The 20,106-nt window shown below is 37.2% G+C and overlaps 1 protein-coding gene across 1 annotated transcript in view; it reads left to right on the forward strand.

Annotated features, from left to right (window-relative positions):
- Cenpi (centromere protein I) overlaps positions 1-20,106 on the forward strand; it is a 54,059-nt gene that overhangs the window by 32,872 nt on the left and 1,081 nt on the right. Inside the window, exons 16-21 of the mRNA XM_034485321.2 lie at positions 2,236-2,330; positions 6,492-6,627; positions 8,418-8,542; positions 10,557-10,605; positions 10,722-10,940; positions 19,735-19,776. Of these exons, the coding sequence (XP_034341212.1) occupies positions 2,236-2,330; positions 6,492-6,627; positions 8,418-8,542; positions 10,557-10,605; positions 10,722-10,940; positions 19,735-19,776 (666 nt within the window). The remainder of the gene's footprint in view (positions 1-2,235; positions 2,331-6,491; positions 6,628-8,417; positions 8,543-10,556; positions 10,606-10,721; positions 10,941-19,734; positions 19,777-20,106) is intronic.

Genomic DNA, 20,106 nt, shown 5'->3' on the forward strand with positions numbered 1-20,106 from the left:
ACACTTTTCCTGAACTTTTTACATTAGTAAGCAGCAAATGATATCATGAAAACCATATCAAATGCATATGAACAATGAGCAAACCCACTGGGAAATACTATACTTGGAGTTTTGTATTTATGCTTTTGTGTGCCTGGATTAAATGCATTATTATTATTAACTCCCCATCACTAACAATGCATTAGAGTCACATTAAAGAAGTAACAGCCCTTCTTCCTGGAGTCATTTAACTACTAGCAAGGAGGTGATACTTTTCTGAAACTTTTAACAGAATTTTAAAAGGGATTAAGCCACTGGTTCCAACTGACCCTAATTGACCCAGACAATAAACAGAACTACAAATATTATTGTTTATATCAACTGATATCCATAAGTATTGTGTTCAATATTTATGGTGGATATTCATTTTAGAAGGTTGTTTTTAACCTCTATATTTGCTGCTTTAAACAAATAATACACATGCATTGTTCTGTGTCAGGGGCATGGAAAAATACATAATTTAAGATAACAGCTCTGCACTAGCTTAGGTTTTAAAAGCTGATTCCATGGGAACTCCAAGGCAAGCAGGGTCGATTGTTACATTGTTCATAAAGGCAGGTTAAGCAAACAAATCAGATACACAGTAAGCAGGCTTAGATCCCAAGGTATAGTATTAACTCTGGCTATGAAATCCAGTCAGAGTTCTAGTCTCTTAGAATGTAAAGATAGTTTTATCACAATGCATTGCCAGAGTTTTGAACATAATACTTATTTTAGTATATTTCATAAATATACTAATTCCCCTTTCTTTTTTTGAGCGTTTTTGGGAGTTAGGGATGTGAGGTTGAAACAGGGTCTACCTATGTAGCCCAGGTCTTCCTGGAACTCAGGATAACCTTTAACCTGAATCTGTTTACTTGCTTTAGTTTTCCAGGCACTAGGATTAGGGATGTGAGCCATGATGCTCTAATTATTTCTCACAACCATGAGAGTGCAATAGTGATCAAAGCCAACAAAACGCCACTTGCCTATTGAATGCCTGGTTTTCTTTGAAAGCAGTGCTGATAGAATACTTCTTTTATAAACATTTTACCTCTTACATGACTCACTGTTGGCTACATTTACAGGAAAAATAGGTTGTTCTGGTTAGTATTCCTCATTATTCATTGCATATCACTTTATTGCCTATCACATTAACTTGAATTTACTAACTATATTACTTGTAACTTACTATTATATGAATACTGTAATTCAAATGAAAATACCAGTTATCCCAGCTATTGAATTTTCAGATATTCTATTTAAAAAAATTCTTTTGCAATTCTCTCCTAATCTTCTAGTTGAGTTCTTTTCAAAATTTTCACCCTTGTTTAAAGAGCTGCTTAGCCGTGGACATGCAGGTGAACTGTAGGCAGTTGTTATTTGTGTGGATCAGGGTGGTTGATAGTTAACAGTTGTTTTTGATTCAACCTACTATGCGTGTACCCATTCACTTGTCTATATATCTATGTCTGAGAGTGGAGGAAGGGGGAGAGGAGGAAAAGAAACAAAATATGTCAAGCATAAAGAGCAGTTTTTAATTTTCAGGACCAAAATGAGACACAATGAAGACATTAAGGAATTGTGAATGACGCCCTGGGAAGGCAGGGTAAAAAGTCTGAGAACTCAGAGATTAGAAATGTTTCTTTTCCAGAGTTACAGAAGATTAATTGTTATAACCAGCAAAAAAGGAAGTAACTTGTACTTAGAGACCACAAAGAAAAAGAGTGGAGACCTCTTACTGGTAGCAACTTGAGATGATCTCTGAGAGGACAATAGGGATCGTTTTGTTTCTGAGATAGAGTCTTCTGCGGCCCAGGCTGCCATCAAACTTGCTATGGACTACTCTGTTTCAACTCTTATCTCCCTAACTCTGCCTCCTGAGGGCTGCCACTATATATAGATTGATGTTACCATGCATGCCAAGAATAATGGTTTATTTGATGATATAAAGGGTATTATAAAGGGGTGTGATTTAGACAAAACTCTGTTCCTAGGCTAAGCTGGAAGTCTTGTTGAAGTATGTCCTAGAAAAATATTGGTAACATAAGCATGCTCTTGCATTCATCTGTGCTTTGGAGACTGAATATATTGGAGTAGCAACTATTTGAGTTCTAAGTGGGGCACTGCCATCTTCACGGTCCCTTTCATTTCTAGTCTCTGTTAGGTCTAACTACTATTTGTTTTAGATGAGTTTGTTTTGTTTTCTCTCTTCAGTGTAGTGTTCTTCAAAGTCTGAAAGAATTACTACAGAATTGGCTGTTGTGGCTCTCTACGGATGCCCATGTGCAACCCACGATAGACAGTTCTCTGTGAGTTAATCCTGTGGCCGTCCACAGAAATGTTCTACATATAAATGTTTGATATGGAATCTAATATTACGGCATGCGATGTAATTATTTTATGTAAATAAATATTTAGAAGTTTTTTGGAAATGTTTTAGTTACTCTTCATATTTCATTCCCATAATCCTGAAAGAAAAGTCAGTTTTCCAAGTTACTATTTAGATAAACTAGAGAGCCACCCTTCTGACTTACTTGGCACCTAGGTAATATAGCAAAAAAAAAGGAATATTGAACTTATACTGCAGCTTTGACTTCTATTTAATTTACTTTACGTAATGCATTTTTATATGTTGACTCAATGGTGGTTTTTGTTTCTGAGGTGTATTTTGGTTACACACATTAATTTATCAGGGCTTTGGAGTTAAAGATGAATTTGAATTTCTATTAAATGTATGCTTTCAAGGGATTACATAATCAGGTTATTAGATTCTTTCTGCCTTTTCGGATTCTCTTATATTCTGCCAGCTACATTAGTCATTAGTGCTTTTAAAATCTCATATTATAGAAAATTGTAAGCATAATCAAAATTAGTGGTAAGAGGGACCATCACTGAAGAGGAGTGGAAAGATTCTAAAAGCTGTATAACTTTAATTTTTTTAATCCTTATTTTTAATGATGGTTTTTAAATGCTTTAACCTCCCTTTTAGCCTACCACCCACTAAAGGTAGTGGAAAAGAAAGGATATGGGGAAATGGACCTGTTTAGAAAGGTTCTTTGGAGCAGCTCCTGTTTGTGTTGTCTGGAAATTGACAATTTAATTTATAGGTTAGTAGCAGAGGCAGCTCAATCCACTCGCAAACACTTAACTGAGTCTAGCAGTCCAGTTTGGTAGAGCTGGGATAGCAAACAGGAATCAGCATTGGTGGCACTACCTAGCAGAGACAGCCAGGCCTCGGCCTTGGCACAAGTCCACACGAGGGACCAGACCCTGAGGAAGACCAGGAAAAGTTTTCTGCTGTGCCTCTCTCAGGGAAACAAAGATCAGTGAAGATGTGAGACTCATAAGCTTTTTATAGCTAGCTCTATGAGTAGCGTAGCTCAGCCTCCGTCAGTGTCCATTGGGTCCTATTTATACTCTAAACATCATGTGTCCTCCACGGGTCTTGTCTTAGCATGTGTCTTGTCTTAGTACTGTGCGACTGTCTTGGTTGACATCACTTTGCCAATCAGCCCAAGTCTGTGGAAGCTGCAAGAAAATGCAACACACCACCACAAGTTTTTTTGTGTGTTTCTGTCTATGGAGCCCCAACAAATGTAGCTCAACTACACAATGTAAGGTGGACCAGTATATGTGTGTTGTTAGTGAAGAATCTTTCATCACTTGTCCTTTCATGTGTTTGTTTCAGCAAAACATCCTCTCTCCTATGTCTGTTTCAGTGAAATGTTCCTTCATGAGTCTGCCTTAATCTTTGACCTATATCTACTTTAACAAAACGTTCCTTCACATGTTTGCCCCAACAAAACACCATCCAACTGACTTTCCAAAGAATCCTTATGTTTCCACTTCAGGGCTGAATGAAACAGTTTCTTCTAGACATCACAGGACCCCTGCACTCATGCACTGCATAAGACCTGCACAAGAGCAAGCTGGTCAATATGCTAGCCGTCCAGAAGACTCCACCCCTGAGTAGCTAAGGATTCTTTATAGCTTCTGGGATAAACTCAGTTTCCTTCAGGTAGACTGTCCATGCTTCAATGAATATCCCTCAGAAATACATGGATAGCACAAATTTGGACTTGATGGCTTATTAAATTAGAAAAAAGGTCATAAAGTTGAGGCGGTATAGGGAGGTAGGAGTTAAAGGGAAGAGTTGGGGTGAATATAATCAAAATACATTGTATAAAACTCCCATTGAATAAAAAAATACTTTTAAAATTATGAATAGACCATAAAAATAATTCCAAAGATAGAAACACACACACACACACACACACACACACACACACACACACAGAGTACAATGTTACCAACCCCTAATATATTACTTTTTTGTTGCAACAACAAAAGTACCTGGCAAAAGGCAAGGAAGGAAGGAAGAAAGGGTTTATTTTGGCTCACAGTTGAGAGTGTGTAGTACATTCTGGTGGGGAAGGGATGGTTACAGGAAGGACTATGAGGCAGCTGTTCATGTTTTATTGACATTCAGGAAACAGAAGTCATGCTTGTGCTAAGGACCCCAACCTATGGAATAGTACTACCTATGTTTAGGATGAGTCTTCCTACATATCAGTTAACCTAATCTAACTGATCTCTCACAGACTTGACTAGAGGTTGGTTTCCATGCTGGTTCTAGATCCTGTCAAGTTAAGAATCAAGATTAACCACTACACTTATGGATTCGTCTTCCAGTTTCAATAGCTATTGACTCAATTGTTTGCTTTTTAAGAACTTTTATTTTTATTGGTTTTTAATAAGTGTATATGTATGATGTGTACTGGTGAGTGCAGGTGCTCTTGGAGGCCAAAGGTGTTGAATCCTCTGGAGTTAAAGTTTACTGATGATTGTGAGCCACCCACTGGAGTCCTTGGAATCCTTAGAAGAACAGTATATTCTCTCCACTGTTGAACCATCTCTCTAGCCCCAAACTGCTCTTCAGTGTTTACTTTTCTCCTTGGATTATTCCTTTTTTATTTTTATTTTTTATTGGATATTTTATTTATTTACATTTCAGATGTCATCCCATTTCCCCTCCCTAGGACCCCCTATCCCATCACCCCTCCTTTATGCTTTTATTTATTTTTTTTCCCATGAGACTCGCTGAGAGTCACACGGGAACACGGGATTCTAACTTGGAGAGTTGGGCACAGTCCACCCTCTGGTCCTTTATGCTTTTATACCATTTTGATTACATGCATGTATTAAGGTCAGTTCTAGGTTGAGGGTCTAGCAATACAATAGATGCAAAATAGTCAAGTAACAAACAAGACAATAAACACAGTCAAAGAACAAGCAAGGTGTTAAACCCAATATGTGAACACTCCTGTGATCATTGTTTCTAAAGGCTTATCAAGATGACCAAAATATCTGAGCCTACTTCCCTATCCTAGCCCAAGGTCATTTTCATGTCTGAAGCCTACTTCCTTGTTCTAGCCTAAAATTTAGATTCCTGTCTGAAATTACTTCTTTGTTCTAGTCTAATATCAGATTCCTGCCAAGCAGCCCATTTCCTTGTCCTTGGCCTGTGTCAGATTCTTGCCAGGAAGCCCCAAAGGCTCTCCGCCTCTCCCCCCTTTTTATTTCATTAACAAGACTGAGTCTGTCTTAGGTTGTTCTGACAAGAATGCCTTCCTTACACATCATGGAATATGCATTATCATAAGCAATGCACTTCTGTGAATAATTCCTAGGAAACCTAGATATCATCTCAGCTGTTAAAATGGTACCATTATGATACCCAAAGGTAACAATTTCTAAAATTTTGTAGTGCTTATTATTAGTCTGGCAGTGTGTTTATAAATGTTACATGTACATATACACATGATACCATGGTGTGTGGGAGTGTCCGAGGACAAAGCTGTGGAATTGAGTTTTTCCTTCCAACTGTCCATGGGTTCTGGGGATTTAATTCAGGTTGTCAGGCTTGCATGACAAATGCTTTACCCTCCTAGCCATCTCTTCAGTCCCATATATCTCATTTCCACTTTATTTCATTTTTTTGAGACAGGATACATGTATCTCTAGTGGCCCTCAAACTTAGCATTTGAACTCTTGACCTTCCTTAAGTGCCTTCCAAGTGCTAAAATTGAGTTGCTCTTAATGGTTCCTTAGAAGACAAGAGTGCTGGGCCTTGTTGGTGCATGCCTTTAATCCCAGCTCTTGGGAGGCAGAAGCTGGCAGATCTGTTGAGTTCTGCATTGTAGTAGTGAGTTCCAGGACAGCCAGAGCTATATAGTTGAGGCCATATCTCAAAAAAGAAGAAGAGGAAGAGGAAGACAACAACAACTACCACTAAGAGTAACACTGTGGTTAATCACTGTGCCTTTATTTTTTTTAAAGTAAATTGTACATTGAAGAACTTATAGTTTTTGAATTCCCTATACATCTATTGCTTTATATCGCCTACCTTTAACTTGGAAGCTGAGCTCATTTACTGTTGTATATCTAAGTATTATGATTTCTTATTCCAGAGAGACAACTTTGGGTGGATCCATGAGCTCTGTGTCTGAATTGATTGATTACATTGGCTGGCTGTCCATGGTTGCAATACGCTTGGAGAGCAGCAGTCCATTACTGTTGCACTTTATTTTGGACTTCTATGAGAAGGTAGTACACAAGTCATATATTTATAACAGCTAGTCACCTTATTAGCCTATGATTTAGATTTCAGGTATAATCATTAAGGTATGTTATGATCTTACTAAGTAGTTAAAATAACCATATTTTGAAATTAAAAGTTTATTTTTACCTTAGTAACTGACTTTGATAGAACAGGTATAGAGGAAAATCTGGTTGTTTTTAGTTCAGATATTACAGTCATATATATTGACCTTATAAACAAGTTGGTCCTGGGTCTATATCTAGCATCATGTTTTCATTCACCTATGTTTATTTCTGTCCTTTGGCATAAGAAAAGAAAATGTTATCTTGCTTCTTCAGATTTGTACTCCTGACTTGCAATTGCTTGGTTTTTTATGGTACCTAATAATTTCATAATTTTAGATTTTTTATTGTTTTGTAGGATTTAACATGGACAAAACTATTACCACCACTAAGTCCCATTATATTCTGCCTCTCCCCACTTATCTATTTTCATTCACTAATATCTAGTTGGTTTTTCTTTCTTTTTTAGGTAGGTCTCACGTAGCCTAGAGTGGCCACAAATTTGATGTGTAGCTAAGTGTCTTAGGGTTTCTATTGTTATAATAAAATACCACAACCAAAAAGAAGTTGAGGAGCAAGGGTTTATTTCAGCTTACATGTCCTAATTACAGTCCATCGTGAAGGGAATGTAGGGCAGGCAGCTAAAAGTAGGAACTGAAGCAAAGGCCATGGAGGATCAGTGCTTACTGGCTTGCTCCTCAGGACTTGCCCAGCCTGCTGTTTTATAGCATCCAAGACCACTGTGTCACCACCCACAAGGAGCTGGGCCCTCCCACATTGATCAAGAACATGATCCACAGGGTTGCCAGTTTGGTGGAGCTCTTTTCTCATTTGAGGTTCACTATTCTCAAATGATTCTAGCCTATATTATGTTGATGTAAAACTAGCCATCACACAGGATCATCTGATCTTCTAACCTGCTGTACCAGGTTGTATAACCACTCCTAGCTTATATGGTGCTGCGGATTGAAACCAGGCCTTGTTTGTGCTAGGCAAACATTCTGCCTACTGACATAGATCTCCAGCCTTTATTACATATTTGCCTAGAAGAATGTGTTCCTTTGTTCTTCAGGTTGCTGGTTAATTGATTGTGGCAAATAAATATTGGAGAAACTTGGGGAGAAAAAAATGCTTCCTTATTCTAACATGTTTTTTCCAATGCTAAGATGAATTTTAAATATTTTATTTTATTTGTATGGGTGTTCTGCCTGCACTAACATCTGTACATTATAAGAATTCTTGCTGCCATAGAGGCAAGAAGAGGGCATCAGATCCCCTGGAACTGGAATTACAGATAATTGTAAGCCACCATGTGGGTGCTGGATCCTCTGGAAGACCAGACAATGCTCTTAACCACTGAGCCATCTCCCCAGTCCCATAATAAAAATAATATTTTTTGAGGTAGGATCTCACTGTATAGCCTTGGCTGACCTTATACTCAGAGAACTACAGAGAACTATGTGTCTCTGCTTCCAAAGTGCTGGGATTAAAGTCATGTACTACTTGGCCTACCTAAATGAAATATTTTAATAATGGTCTTAGAAATAATTTTGAGTTAAGGTTGGTGTTTGATGAGATGTAATTTAAACAGACAAATAGCAACTCTTTTTATTTAGGAATTAGATAGATTCAAATGTAGTGATATACTATTGTTTGTCTTATATTGATGATTATTTGAGTAAACGTTATTGATTAATGGACAGTAATCTATTTATTAATATTCTTTCCAAAAGGTGTGTGACATATATATAAATTATGACCTTCCATTGGTGGTATTATTTCCTCCTGTGATCTTCCATTCTGCACTCCTAAGTCTGGATGCCACTATCTTGAACCAACTCTGTTACATTATGTACAGGTATAAGCCCCCATCTCCCTTTAAATGATTTTAAATAATTCTCTCTTCAGCATTTAACTATAATAAAATTCCTATCAATTTTCTGCCAGGGTTTTTGGAAATAGGTAGCATGGCTTTTGGGGTATAATATAAGGCTATGAAAGCTATGTTATTATTTTTATTACTTAAATTTTTATTGAATTATACTCATTGAACATAGTGCTGGTTTTTCTAAAGAAAATGTCCATTGGTGAGCATCATCCTCCCTGGTTAGATTTGCCCCTGCATGCAATTTCTGTTTTACCCCTTCTTGCTAGTCTACTTCCGTTCTCTACTATTGCTTCTGTTTTCTTATCACATGTATATATAAATGATATTTTCTGTCTATATAAAATATTGGATCCACAAATGAGAGAAAACATAGTATTTCTCTTCCTGACTCTGCCATATTTAACAATATAAGTGATTTCAAGGAGTGTTATAGAGGTATCTTAAGACACTAAAACTGTAGCAGTGCTATTTTTCAATTCCCCTGTAGGGCATATGGACTTAAAAGTCTTTGTTATGGATTGGTTTGTTTTATAATAGTGCTGTTGCACTCACCTTTGTTAATTTAAGTTTTTATGTTAAAGAAAAATTAATCACTTGTTGATAACTGTTGGAGTGTATGTAGTTTTTCTGGTTTAAAAAAAAAAAAAAAAAAAAAAAAAAAACATTTTCTGGGAGGCAAGAGAAGCAACTCATTGCCAGCCTTGTGACCCTCCAGGCTTTATTTCTGGCCTTTTCCTCTTTGTAGAGCTCTGTCAATGTTAAAATATGTAGAATGATTTAGACAGTGGTTCTCAGATAAGACAAAGATTGTTTCTGGATTTTATTGTCTGTTCTGCTGTACCTTTAAACTAACTTTTTGACATTTATTTGTTGTGGTGTGTGTGAGTGTGTGACAATACATGTGGAGGTCAAAGGACAACTTTCAAGAGTCTGTTTTCTTCTTCCACCCTGTGAGGTCCAGGGATCAAGGTCAGGTCATCAAACTGAGTGTTAAGGGTTTTTGCCTGCTCAGTTGTCTCACTGGCCTGCTGTACCTTATTTTATGGAAAGAAAATGTGTTCTGTATCAGTGATTGACTGCTTTCTTTAATAATGAAACACTAAAAGAATGTCTTCAATTGTTTGTTTTCTTTCTATTGAGTTATATTTACAGTAAGAGCACGTCTGAAATGTCTGACTCAGTTTTTATAAGTTTATCATTATTGTGTCTGTCTGTATGTGGGTGTGCATGGGCCACAGTTTGTATCTGGAGAGCCGAGACCAACTTTGTCCAGTCAGTTCTTTCCTTATACTTGTACATGGGTTCTGCATACCAAACTCAGGTTATCAGAGTTCATGGCAAGCACTTTACTTACCAAGCTGTCTTGTCAGCCTCCAACTCAATTTTGAGCCTCTTTTTATTTATCTTATTTTTATTTTTTGCAGTACTCAAGGTTGAACTCAAGGCCTTGTGCATGCCATACAAATGGTCTGATGCTGAATTCCACTTATAAATAGTAACGTTAAAAATTCTTTATAGAAAATGTACTACAGAAGTGTAAAATCTTTAACTAGACAACTAGATATTTGTGTTTGTTCTCAGTTACATTTATTTACAATATACATGTGTGTGTGTGTGTGTGTGCGCGCATGATTGTGTATGTACACTTGCATGCATATTCACGTGGAGGTCAGAGGTGACTGTCACGTGTCTTGCAGTATTGCTTTGCACTTTATCTATTATCTCTAAGTGAACCAGGAGCTCACTGACTCCCCACACCAGCTAGATGGTGAGCTCCAGGGATCTACAGTGCTAGGGTTAGGGAGATGTGCAAGCAAACCTGGTTTTTATGCAGGTGTTAGAGAGCTAAATGCAAGAATCCCTTCTATGACAGGGATTTTACCAACGGAACTAAAATGTACATTTTAAAGAATTGATTTTACATTCAGAAGTATTCCATCCAACATCATTTTAAATGTGTTATTATGTTTGCTTTTATTATTAGGTATCGTGAAAATTTAACAGCTGCCAAAAAAAAGGGTTCTTTACAGAAGGTATGAAGGATAAACCAGTGTTAAATGACCATTTTTTGTAAATATTTAAGGGACTTGTTAAGAATAAAGTAGAAAAGAGTAATAGATGTTAATGGCTATTTTATCTTTCCCATTAGGCAAAATCAGAGTTCAATCTCAGCAGCAAGATCTGCAAAGAATTTAATTACTATTTGACAGCTATGGTTTGTTGCCTATGGACATCAAGGCCATTTGAACAAGGAGTGTACATTGATCCCCAAATCATAGAAAATACTGGAGAAACAGAGTATAAAAACACCTTAAATTTTGTCCACCATCCTTCTCTGTTGAGCTATGCAGCTTCCTTTTTGCTACAGGTAAGTGTATTTAAAGAGTCTTTAGATTTCATGTGGTAACACTGACGGAAAATAGTTAATGTTATATCTGAGTTGCAAGGCATGTTCAGATTTTTTAGTGCTAACAAAAATTGGTAGTGATGGTAGGCTTTAAGGAACTTAAATATCTATTCTCTAAGAGACCTTGCTTGACCTTGTCACCGAGATAGGCTTGTTATCAAAGTGTTATAACATGATGTTGTGGAGTGAGGGAAGGGCCAACATAAGAAAGTTCCATGTTCTGCTTCTGTTGCCGTGGTGCCAGGTAAGGAAGGCCTTCATAGAATAAAAGCTCCCGTGGATCCCTCCTAAGGCAGAAAGTGGAAGCTAGGCAGTGGTTTTCTATTCCTCCTTGAAGCTTGTTGATTTAATGTAGTGAAGATAAGTGGATGTGGCTAGGTATGTGTGTCTTCTTAGATAATTGGCAAGATTACCATTTTCAATCTTATTAGTGACTTGGGGATTATTCATAATGTGAATATATTAAATGATACAATGTTATTACAGATATGCTAGAAGAATTTGGATTCACAAGTTACTTAACCAGATAGAACATTGAGGACCCTAACAATGAAAACAGTACAGAGTTAGGGCAATGGTCATTGACTAGATGTCTCAAATACACATGTGATGAGCAAGATCCTTCTGGATCTTGTTCTCAGAGTTCAGTGTGTAGTTGGGGAGACTGTCAATAAACAGCTTAACATAAACGAGGATGTTCATGGCTTAGGCAGGAAGATCAAGAGTTTCAAGCTGGTTTGACTTAAAACCAAAGCCCCAAGCAAAAGCAAACACCAAAACAGGTTTGGTAGTGTACATGAGAGACTGAGGTTAGGGGTAAGAAGAGTTGTAAGTTCGTGACTAGCCTGGGACACACACGACACACAGTGAGATGTTGCCTCAGAAATGAAGGAAAAAAGGGAGGGATGGGGAGGAAGGAAAGAAGGAGAGGAGAAAAGCAGGAAGGAAAAATAAATGCAAAGAAGTGCAAAAAAGACAATGTGAAGATTCCATTTTTTCACATATTTCTCAATGTTTATTATTTATATTTTTTTAATTAAGGGTATGAGATAATACTGAATTGTGATATTGATTTGCATTGCCATTATAACTGGGTTTTTCTATTTTTCATACTCATTGGCCACTTCTATATTTTCTTTGTAAAAACTATTCACACCTTTTGTTCTGTGTGTGTGTGTGTGTGTGTGTGTGTGTGTGTGTGTGTGTGTGAGTGTGACAGAGAGAGGGAGAGGGAGAGAGATGAATCTTATGTAACTCTGGCTGGCTTGATTTGTTTAATATGATCTCTAATTCCTCCATTTTCTTACAAATGATATAATTTCATTTTTTATAGATGAGTAAAACTCTAGTGTATATATAGGTCTCTTTAACTGCTTCCTTCCCTAGAAAAATCCCCGAGCCACTGTATTAGGCATGATGTAAGGTAAAAGCTTCTAGTCTTTGGTATACTCCAGCCAGTGTGGAATCTGTGCCTGATGAACATGCTGGGACAAAGATGAACATTCTGGTATTCTTGGGTGGTTGATTGAGGCTGGAATGTAGCCTTTTTGCTTTGCATGCTATCTTGGAGAAAGAGAGCCTTGAACCCTTAGCCATATTCTCCAGGAAGGAGCAGGTCATAGTTCCAGTGTCTCAGACATTTGTTGGTCTAATTGAAGTTTAATAGAAATTCTTTGGTTAGTTTTTTGTTAGTTTTTACCTTCTTTGTTTGTTTGTTTGTTTTGAAGCAGACACATCAGAATAAATGTTGAGATGTCTTAAAACAAACAAACCAAAACATTGGGTATCACTATATGGGTCAAATTCTGTGCCTTTTCTTAATAACATTGATCTTAGACAAGCTTTTTAAAAAGGTTTTGGCCTTCAGTTACCTTGTTGAGATTTTGTTGTATTTTGTGTTTGAGACAGGTTTTCCTTGAATAGCCTGGTCTAGTCTTAAACTCTTAACTTTCCTGAGTTCTGGAATTAAGGAAAAGTACTGCCATACCCAGTTCCCCTTATCTGCTAAATAGGAGTGATAATATATAATTAATTGTATTGTAAATAGCATATTTCATGATGGATGTGAATCTCAGTTGCTTGGCACAGAGTGATTGCTTGGATAGTGGTAGTTATTATGTATTGATTAATTTGCATCATAATTAAAGACTATTTTGAGAAATTTTCATTGGTAGCTGTTGCTTAGTACTTAAAAGCAATAAATAGTTCAAGGCCAAGGCTAACTTCCTCCTCAACAGGGTTTACAATGTCTGGAGGCAATTTTGGTTTTCACCAATTGAAGAGTAGGAATGCTGACATCTAGTGGCTACGACCAGAGATGCTGTCAAACATTTTGGTATCCAGGATATTCTCTCAAGGCAATTTTCTGGTCCCTATTTTAAAATGTTTTCATATTTGCTCTGTGTCCAACATGGCTTTTGTTTACCATTAGTGTATGAAAGGCCCTTTTATTCTTTTTTTTAGTTTGCCACTGTATGAATTTAATTCCTTATTATTAATGATTTGCTTATAATTTTATTAAGATATACTCTTGTCTACAACACTTCACATATATACAAGTATTCTGCTGGATAAAGCCACTACAAGTGGAATTGCTCTCAAAGGGACATTTTCTAAAGATTGTGGGTATTGTTAACTTGCTTTTAAGAAGAAGTTATATTGTCTTATATTTTCTCTAACAGTGAATGGATGCTCATCTCTCCATATTCTCAATACAATTACAGCTTCTATAAGTCTTAATTGGAAAAGTATGTACTGAATCAGGTAAAAGAGATTTTTTCCTTGAGAGACAGAGCATCAATGAGAGACACTAAGACCAATCTGCAGAGTAGTGAATATTATGAACTTGAACACAAGTGAACAAATTTAAAGGGTTAGTAATTCAGATTGCTTTAAGTCAGAACATGATTTTCAAAATGCCCAGTAAAGTTTCATTCCAGAAGGTAAAAATTTAGCAGCATAGAGAGTACATTTGGCAAAACATAAAACTACCATTTTTGCTGATTCTTGATCCTTTTTCTATATAGTTCAACAAACGGGTTTAAAAGTAATACAGTAAGCTGGGCAGTGGTTCACACTTATAACCCTGGCACTTAGAAGCTGAGATAAGATGACTGGATTCAAGGGCAGCCTGGACTACATTGCTAAGGTTAAGAATAATCTGGGCTATAAAGTTAAAGGGAATTACATTCATATCCCCCCACTTTTTTAAAGAAAGGGTCTCACTTTGTAGCCCAGGCTGGCACAGAACTTGAGGCAATTCTCTTACCTCAGTTTCTTAACATGCTAAGATCATAGGTATGAAATTTGTCTGTCTTTTTGAAGAGTGTCTTGAGCCCCAGTCACTAACTAACTCACAACTATTTGAATACTGTATGGTTCATGTGTTGCTTATAACCTCTGATACAATGGTGTATGATTTAGTCTAAAATTTTAACTTATTGATGTGTTTAGTTGTATAAGTTTCAGATCAGTGAGATTCTCAGTATTAATAAACTTAGCCCTTGGAAGTATTTTTTATTTTAAAACCTTACATTTATTCATGTGTGTGGAGGGGGGGATGAAGTGGGACTCACATATGTATGATATGCATGTGGCAGTCAGAGAACAAATTGTTGTGGTCAGTTCTCTTCGTTGATCCTGTGGGCTCTAGGAATTGAACGGAGGTCATCAGACTTAGCAGGAAGCACTGTTACTCATTAAGGCATCTTGCTGGCCTTCTTGGATATATTTTAAATGTATAAAGAACCTACATAAAAGAATTCCTTTTTGTTGTTTTGGAGACTGGATTTTTAGAATATTTGAAAAGACATAGGTGACCATCTGTCTTACAGGTCTGTTCAAGAATGCAATAGGAGACAGTGGGGAGATTTTTCCAGCAGAGTCAGAGTCCAATAAGTCAGCATCTACTAGTGATGTCTGCTTCCTTTGTGGAGGATAGCTTTTATAAGAGGAAGGCTGAGTGGAAGTAGGAATTGGGGACCAAGGCATTGCTGGAGTCTACATGAGATCCTGAGGATGAATTTTGTATGGGTAGTTCCAATGGACACTAATAGAAATGGACTGCTTTGACGTGTGCTTAGTGCAGGCCGGACTGCTGAAGATAGTGTGATTGAAGGTAGGACCAAGAAAAGGACTTCTGTTTGGGTTGGTGTGATTCCAGTTATTAGTAAGGGGAATTCTAATGAAAGAACTGGAGGTATTACCTTGTTTATGAAGGAGGGCAAGTTGAAGCTGTGTTTTGACCTATTTAAGTTTTGGGTGACTATAGACACTCAGGACCAAAATGTTAAGAAGACAATTTGAAATAGTGGCTTGAAGCACAAGAAGAAGGGTTGGAAGTTAGAGAAATCAATAAAGTATGGAGTTAGTCAGCATGCTCTGTATCTCGTCATTTCCTAAACCTCATTTGATCAATCCGTGTATATCAGAAATCACGATATGGCTTGTGATCCTTGCAGCCCAGTACCAACCACGAAGTTTTTGTTCTTTGTTGTTTGACAGTGCAGAAGCAGGTTGCCTTCAGACTTGCTGAATTGCAGTACCTTGGCAAAAATTTTCTGAAGATACTGTTTTAATCCCCCCAAAACAAAATGGAGAAGACAAGAAGCAGAAAAAAAAATACACATTCCAAACTTGCCTGAAGCAGGAGCCAAAAATCTGTTTGATCCTTAATATTGATAGGCTTTAGGAAACCTCTGCAGGTAGCAAGGTCCGTAGATGCTGAAGTCTCATCAAGTGATGTACTATTTGCACATAACCTATGTACCTCCTCTTGGATACAGATGCTCCTTGACTTGGGGTGAGATTTTTCTTCTTCTGGGCTCATGATAAAATTCAAATAACTATCTTAAGTTGGACCATCATTAGGTTGGAAACTGTCTTTAAGTCATCTCTGAAATGCTTATGTAATACAATATTTATTATAATTACTTAACTAACCATCCCTTAATTACTTAACTAAGTATCCAGTAGAGAGTAAATTCTGTGTAAAGAGTTGTTACAACAGATTGTTTAGGGAATGATGGTAAGAAAATCAGTCTGTACATGTTGAGAACAGACAGTACGATTGTGCCTTATAACAGTATATACATGCTAGGTGAACGATGCTGACACCAGGAGTGCTGTGGGGAGCGACAGCAGGGCATGATGCCAGCACATCTTTCCTCTTATGTGGACTCAGCATACTGCTCAACACATAGCAGATTCAATAGTTTCGATTCTAGGTTGATTATCCATAGATCTGGAGTATGTAGCTATAAAGGGTCAGCAATCATCATTTTTACATATTTGGGATGTTGTCACCAGTAGCGTTTAGATCTTTTAAGAAATGCTTCACTAACAGCACTATGGCGCACTGTGTGCACGTGTGCACCTGCACACACACACACACACACACACACACACACACACGATGCTTTTGTCAATTTGCAAACACTAACATGTTTATAAAAATGTTAAAGATATGCCTACACCTGAAACAACTCATTCAGGATTACAAACTAAAAATGCTAAGTCTGAAAAAGCGTGAAGATGTCGTCCGTGGCAGAACACAGACCGAGCATATACAAGGCCCTTGATTTGAATCTCTGGTACTTCAAAAACAAAACAAAGACTGTGTAGTAAGCTCATTGCATTGTAAGAGTTTAATATGCAGGATTTTCTAGTAGTGATATTAAAAAGCATCATGTCTGAGACTACAGTAATGGTTAGTAAAGATTGAGTGTCACAGACTCTACTGTATTCTGCTTACCTCATTAGATTGCCTTATTCCTTCTTAGTGCTCACGTTTTACTTTTTTTAAGCTTAGCTTCCAAACTGTTGGGCTTCTCCATTGCATCTTCCTACCTCTTATGATGATCTTTCTCCTGCACTTTTCCCACTCCCCTGCTCTCTTCCATCCTCCTCCAATAGCTCCTATCCACTTCATGTCACACGATTTCCATTACCCTTTTCCTTCCCTCCCTCCTTCCTTAACACTCCATTTTCTCCTGCTCCCCTTTCCAGTTTTAAACTCCCCTACTCACATACATGCTGCGCAGAAATTACATGTTGGATTTGGGGTAGATGGTTAGGGAGATGCCCAGTCAGTAAAGTGATTACAGGGCAACAGAATAACCTGAGTTTGATCCTATGAACATCTTAAAAATGCCAGGGGTGTACTTGTGAACCCAGTGCTGGAGAGGCAGGTGGATCTCTGGGGCTGGATGGCCAGCCAGCCTTCTCTAATTGGCAAGCCTCAGGCTACTGAAGAAATGCTGTCTCAAAAACAAGGTGCTTGAGGACCCATACCAGGTTCCCTTCTGATCTTTACATATGTGCACATGAACATATGCACACAAATATACAGAGAATCTAGGATTCACATGGGAGAGAACACATACAATATTTGTCTTTCTGAATCTGAATTATTCTGCTTTAGATGCTAATTTAGATTCCCACCCATCTTTCTGCACATGTCAGAATTTCAGTTTTCCTTATGGCTAAATGAATTCAGTTGTGTGAATGTACCACATTTTCTTTATTCATTAATCTATGGATGAATATAAAGGGTGTCACTGTTTTCTGACTTTTATGAATAGTGCAGTAACAGACACATATATGTTCAAGTATCTCATAGTGATGTCCATAGTGGTTACAGCCATTTGCTCTCCAACAAGCAGTTAATAAGGGAGCCTCTTTACCATTTATTATTGTCTCTTTGTTTGTTTGATTGTGATTTATTTTTATTTCATGTATATTGATAATTTGCGCGCACGTGTGTGTGTGTGTGTGTGTGTGTGTGTGTGTGTGTGTGTTTGTGTGCATGTGTGCCACAGGTATGTTTGGTGCCTCGGGGATTATAAAAGGTCAGATTTGTTGCATCTAGAATTACAACAAGATTGTAAGTCACCAGATGGGTATGAACTGAATCCTGTGCAAGAGCAGCAGCAAGTGTTCTTAAGTGTTGAGCCATCTCTAGCCCCATATTTTCCTAAAGGCCATTCTGACTTGGGTGAAATGGAATACCAAGGCAGTGTTAATCTGTAGTTTCCTGGTGGCTAAAGATGACAAACACTTTATAAAACGTTTATTAGCCATTTCTATTTCTTCTTTTGGGAAGTTTTTGTTTAGTTTGTAACATTATTGATTGGCTACTTTGTTTTTATGATGTTTAATTTTTATAGTCCTTTAGATACTAGCTCGATGTCTGTAATTTAGCAGGCAGAAATTTTGTCTGATTCTGTGGATTATCTGCTGGTACTCTCCATTGCTGTGCAAATGCCTTTTAAGTTCATGTAAGCCCCCTTGTCAATTCTGGGCATTGTCTGCTGTACTGTCACACTCCTTTCCAGAAAGATTTGCCTATGCTTATATTTTTAAAGTGTTTGCTCTCTAGCAGTTGTAGAATTTCAGGTCTTATATCGAGGTCTTTGGTTCATTTTGGATTTATTTTCAAGGAAGTTGAAAGATATGGATCTAATTTCATTCTTTTGCATGGTATAAGTACAGTTTTCAAGGCAGCTATGATAAACACCAAAAATTCAAGTAATCCATTCCAGCATATTGAAAGAAACCTAGAAATCAATAGTAAGAGAAACTACACAGATACCCAGAGACTAGAGATTACACTTTTGAATGTATGAATTTTAGGAATTGACCTAGGAATTTTAAAATTCCTAGAATCAAATGAAATCATAGCACAACCTACCAGAACCTCTGGGATACAGCTAAGCATCTCTAGAGGGAAAGCTTATAGCTACAGTTGTTTACTTTAAATAAATCACAGTAGGGTCTGGAGAGATGACTCAGGGGTTAAGAGGACTTACTGACTTTGCAGAGGACCCAGCAGCTTCGCCTATCTAACCTCTGTGAGAACCAGATGCACATGTAGTGCACATAAGTACATTTAGGCAAAACACTCATATATAATTTTTAAAAATCCTCAACAACTTTTTAAAAACAGTGATCTAAAATTAATGATGCACAAGTTTCTAGAAACATAGTAAATGGCAAGAAATAATAAAGATTAAGACAGAAATAAATGAAATAGAAACTAAAAGAGCAGTATATAAAATCAATGCAACAAAATTCTGATTCTCTGAATTGATAAACAAAATTGACAAAGGCCTAGCCAAACTAACTAAAAATAAATAAATCAGCCAGGCAGTGGTGGCGCACACCTTTAATCCCAGCACTTGGGAGGCAGAGGCAGGTGGATTTCTGAGTTTGAGGCCAGCCGGGTCTACAGAGTGAGTTCCAGGACAGGCAGAGTTACACAGAGAAAAGCTGTCTCGAAAAACCAAAATAAGTAAATAAATAAATAAACAAACTAACTAACTAACTTAGAGATGAGCCACACTTTATTACAATGGACTCCAATAAAATCCGGGAGGCTGGAGATGACTGAGCAATACGGAAAACTGAAAATGGTATTATTCTTTTAAGGTGAAATTCAAATACCACATTTCTTAGGGAAAAAGTCTTTTTTAACACCCACCAGTACTTTAATGATTGTGTACGAAATAAAAAGAGAACATCATCTTAGATTAGCTAAATTTAGAAGCTCAGCTATCCACTATGCCTTTATTGTTCCTCTTTGTGCTTTTAGGAAAAAGGAAATGCAGGGGTTATAGTGTTTATTCAGGAGTCCCAGGCAGATGGTGGGAATAGAACTTAGCCAGATGAATCATTGTGGGAAGAGCCATGAATATTATCTGATGACTTTTGTTAACCTACTGTGTTCATCTCTATGATTCCTCATTTCCTTTTTAAGGAGAGCCCAGAAGAAATGACAGTACACCTGAGCTCTATTCAGGTAAATAAACTTACTTTCCTCACAGAGGAACTTTATGTAGCTTAAACAAGAGATTTATATGCCTTTTCTTTTTCCCTAGTCTCACCCCTACTGCTTCCAAAAAGTGAAAATGAAATGTTTGCTTTCATAATGCAGTCAAATAACTTTTATTCAGATTTATCGGAATAGACCTTCATTGTGTCTAGGATATAACTCTTCCTAGTTTGACTCTTGCTATTCTGATCATTCATTGTCTCATACAATAGTACAGTTGTGTGTATCTAAACTGAAACTGATGTAACTACACTGTGAACAGTGTTTTCATTATCCTAGAAATCCTGTGTACACAGC

Source organism: Arvicanthis niloticus, chromosome X, assembly GCF_011762505.2.
Source record: "Arvicanthis niloticus isolate mArvNil1 chromosome X, mArvNil1.pat.X, whole genome shotgun sequence".
Taxonomy (NCBI): Eukaryota; Metazoa; Chordata; class Mammalia; order Rodentia; family Muridae; genus Arvicanthis; species Arvicanthis niloticus.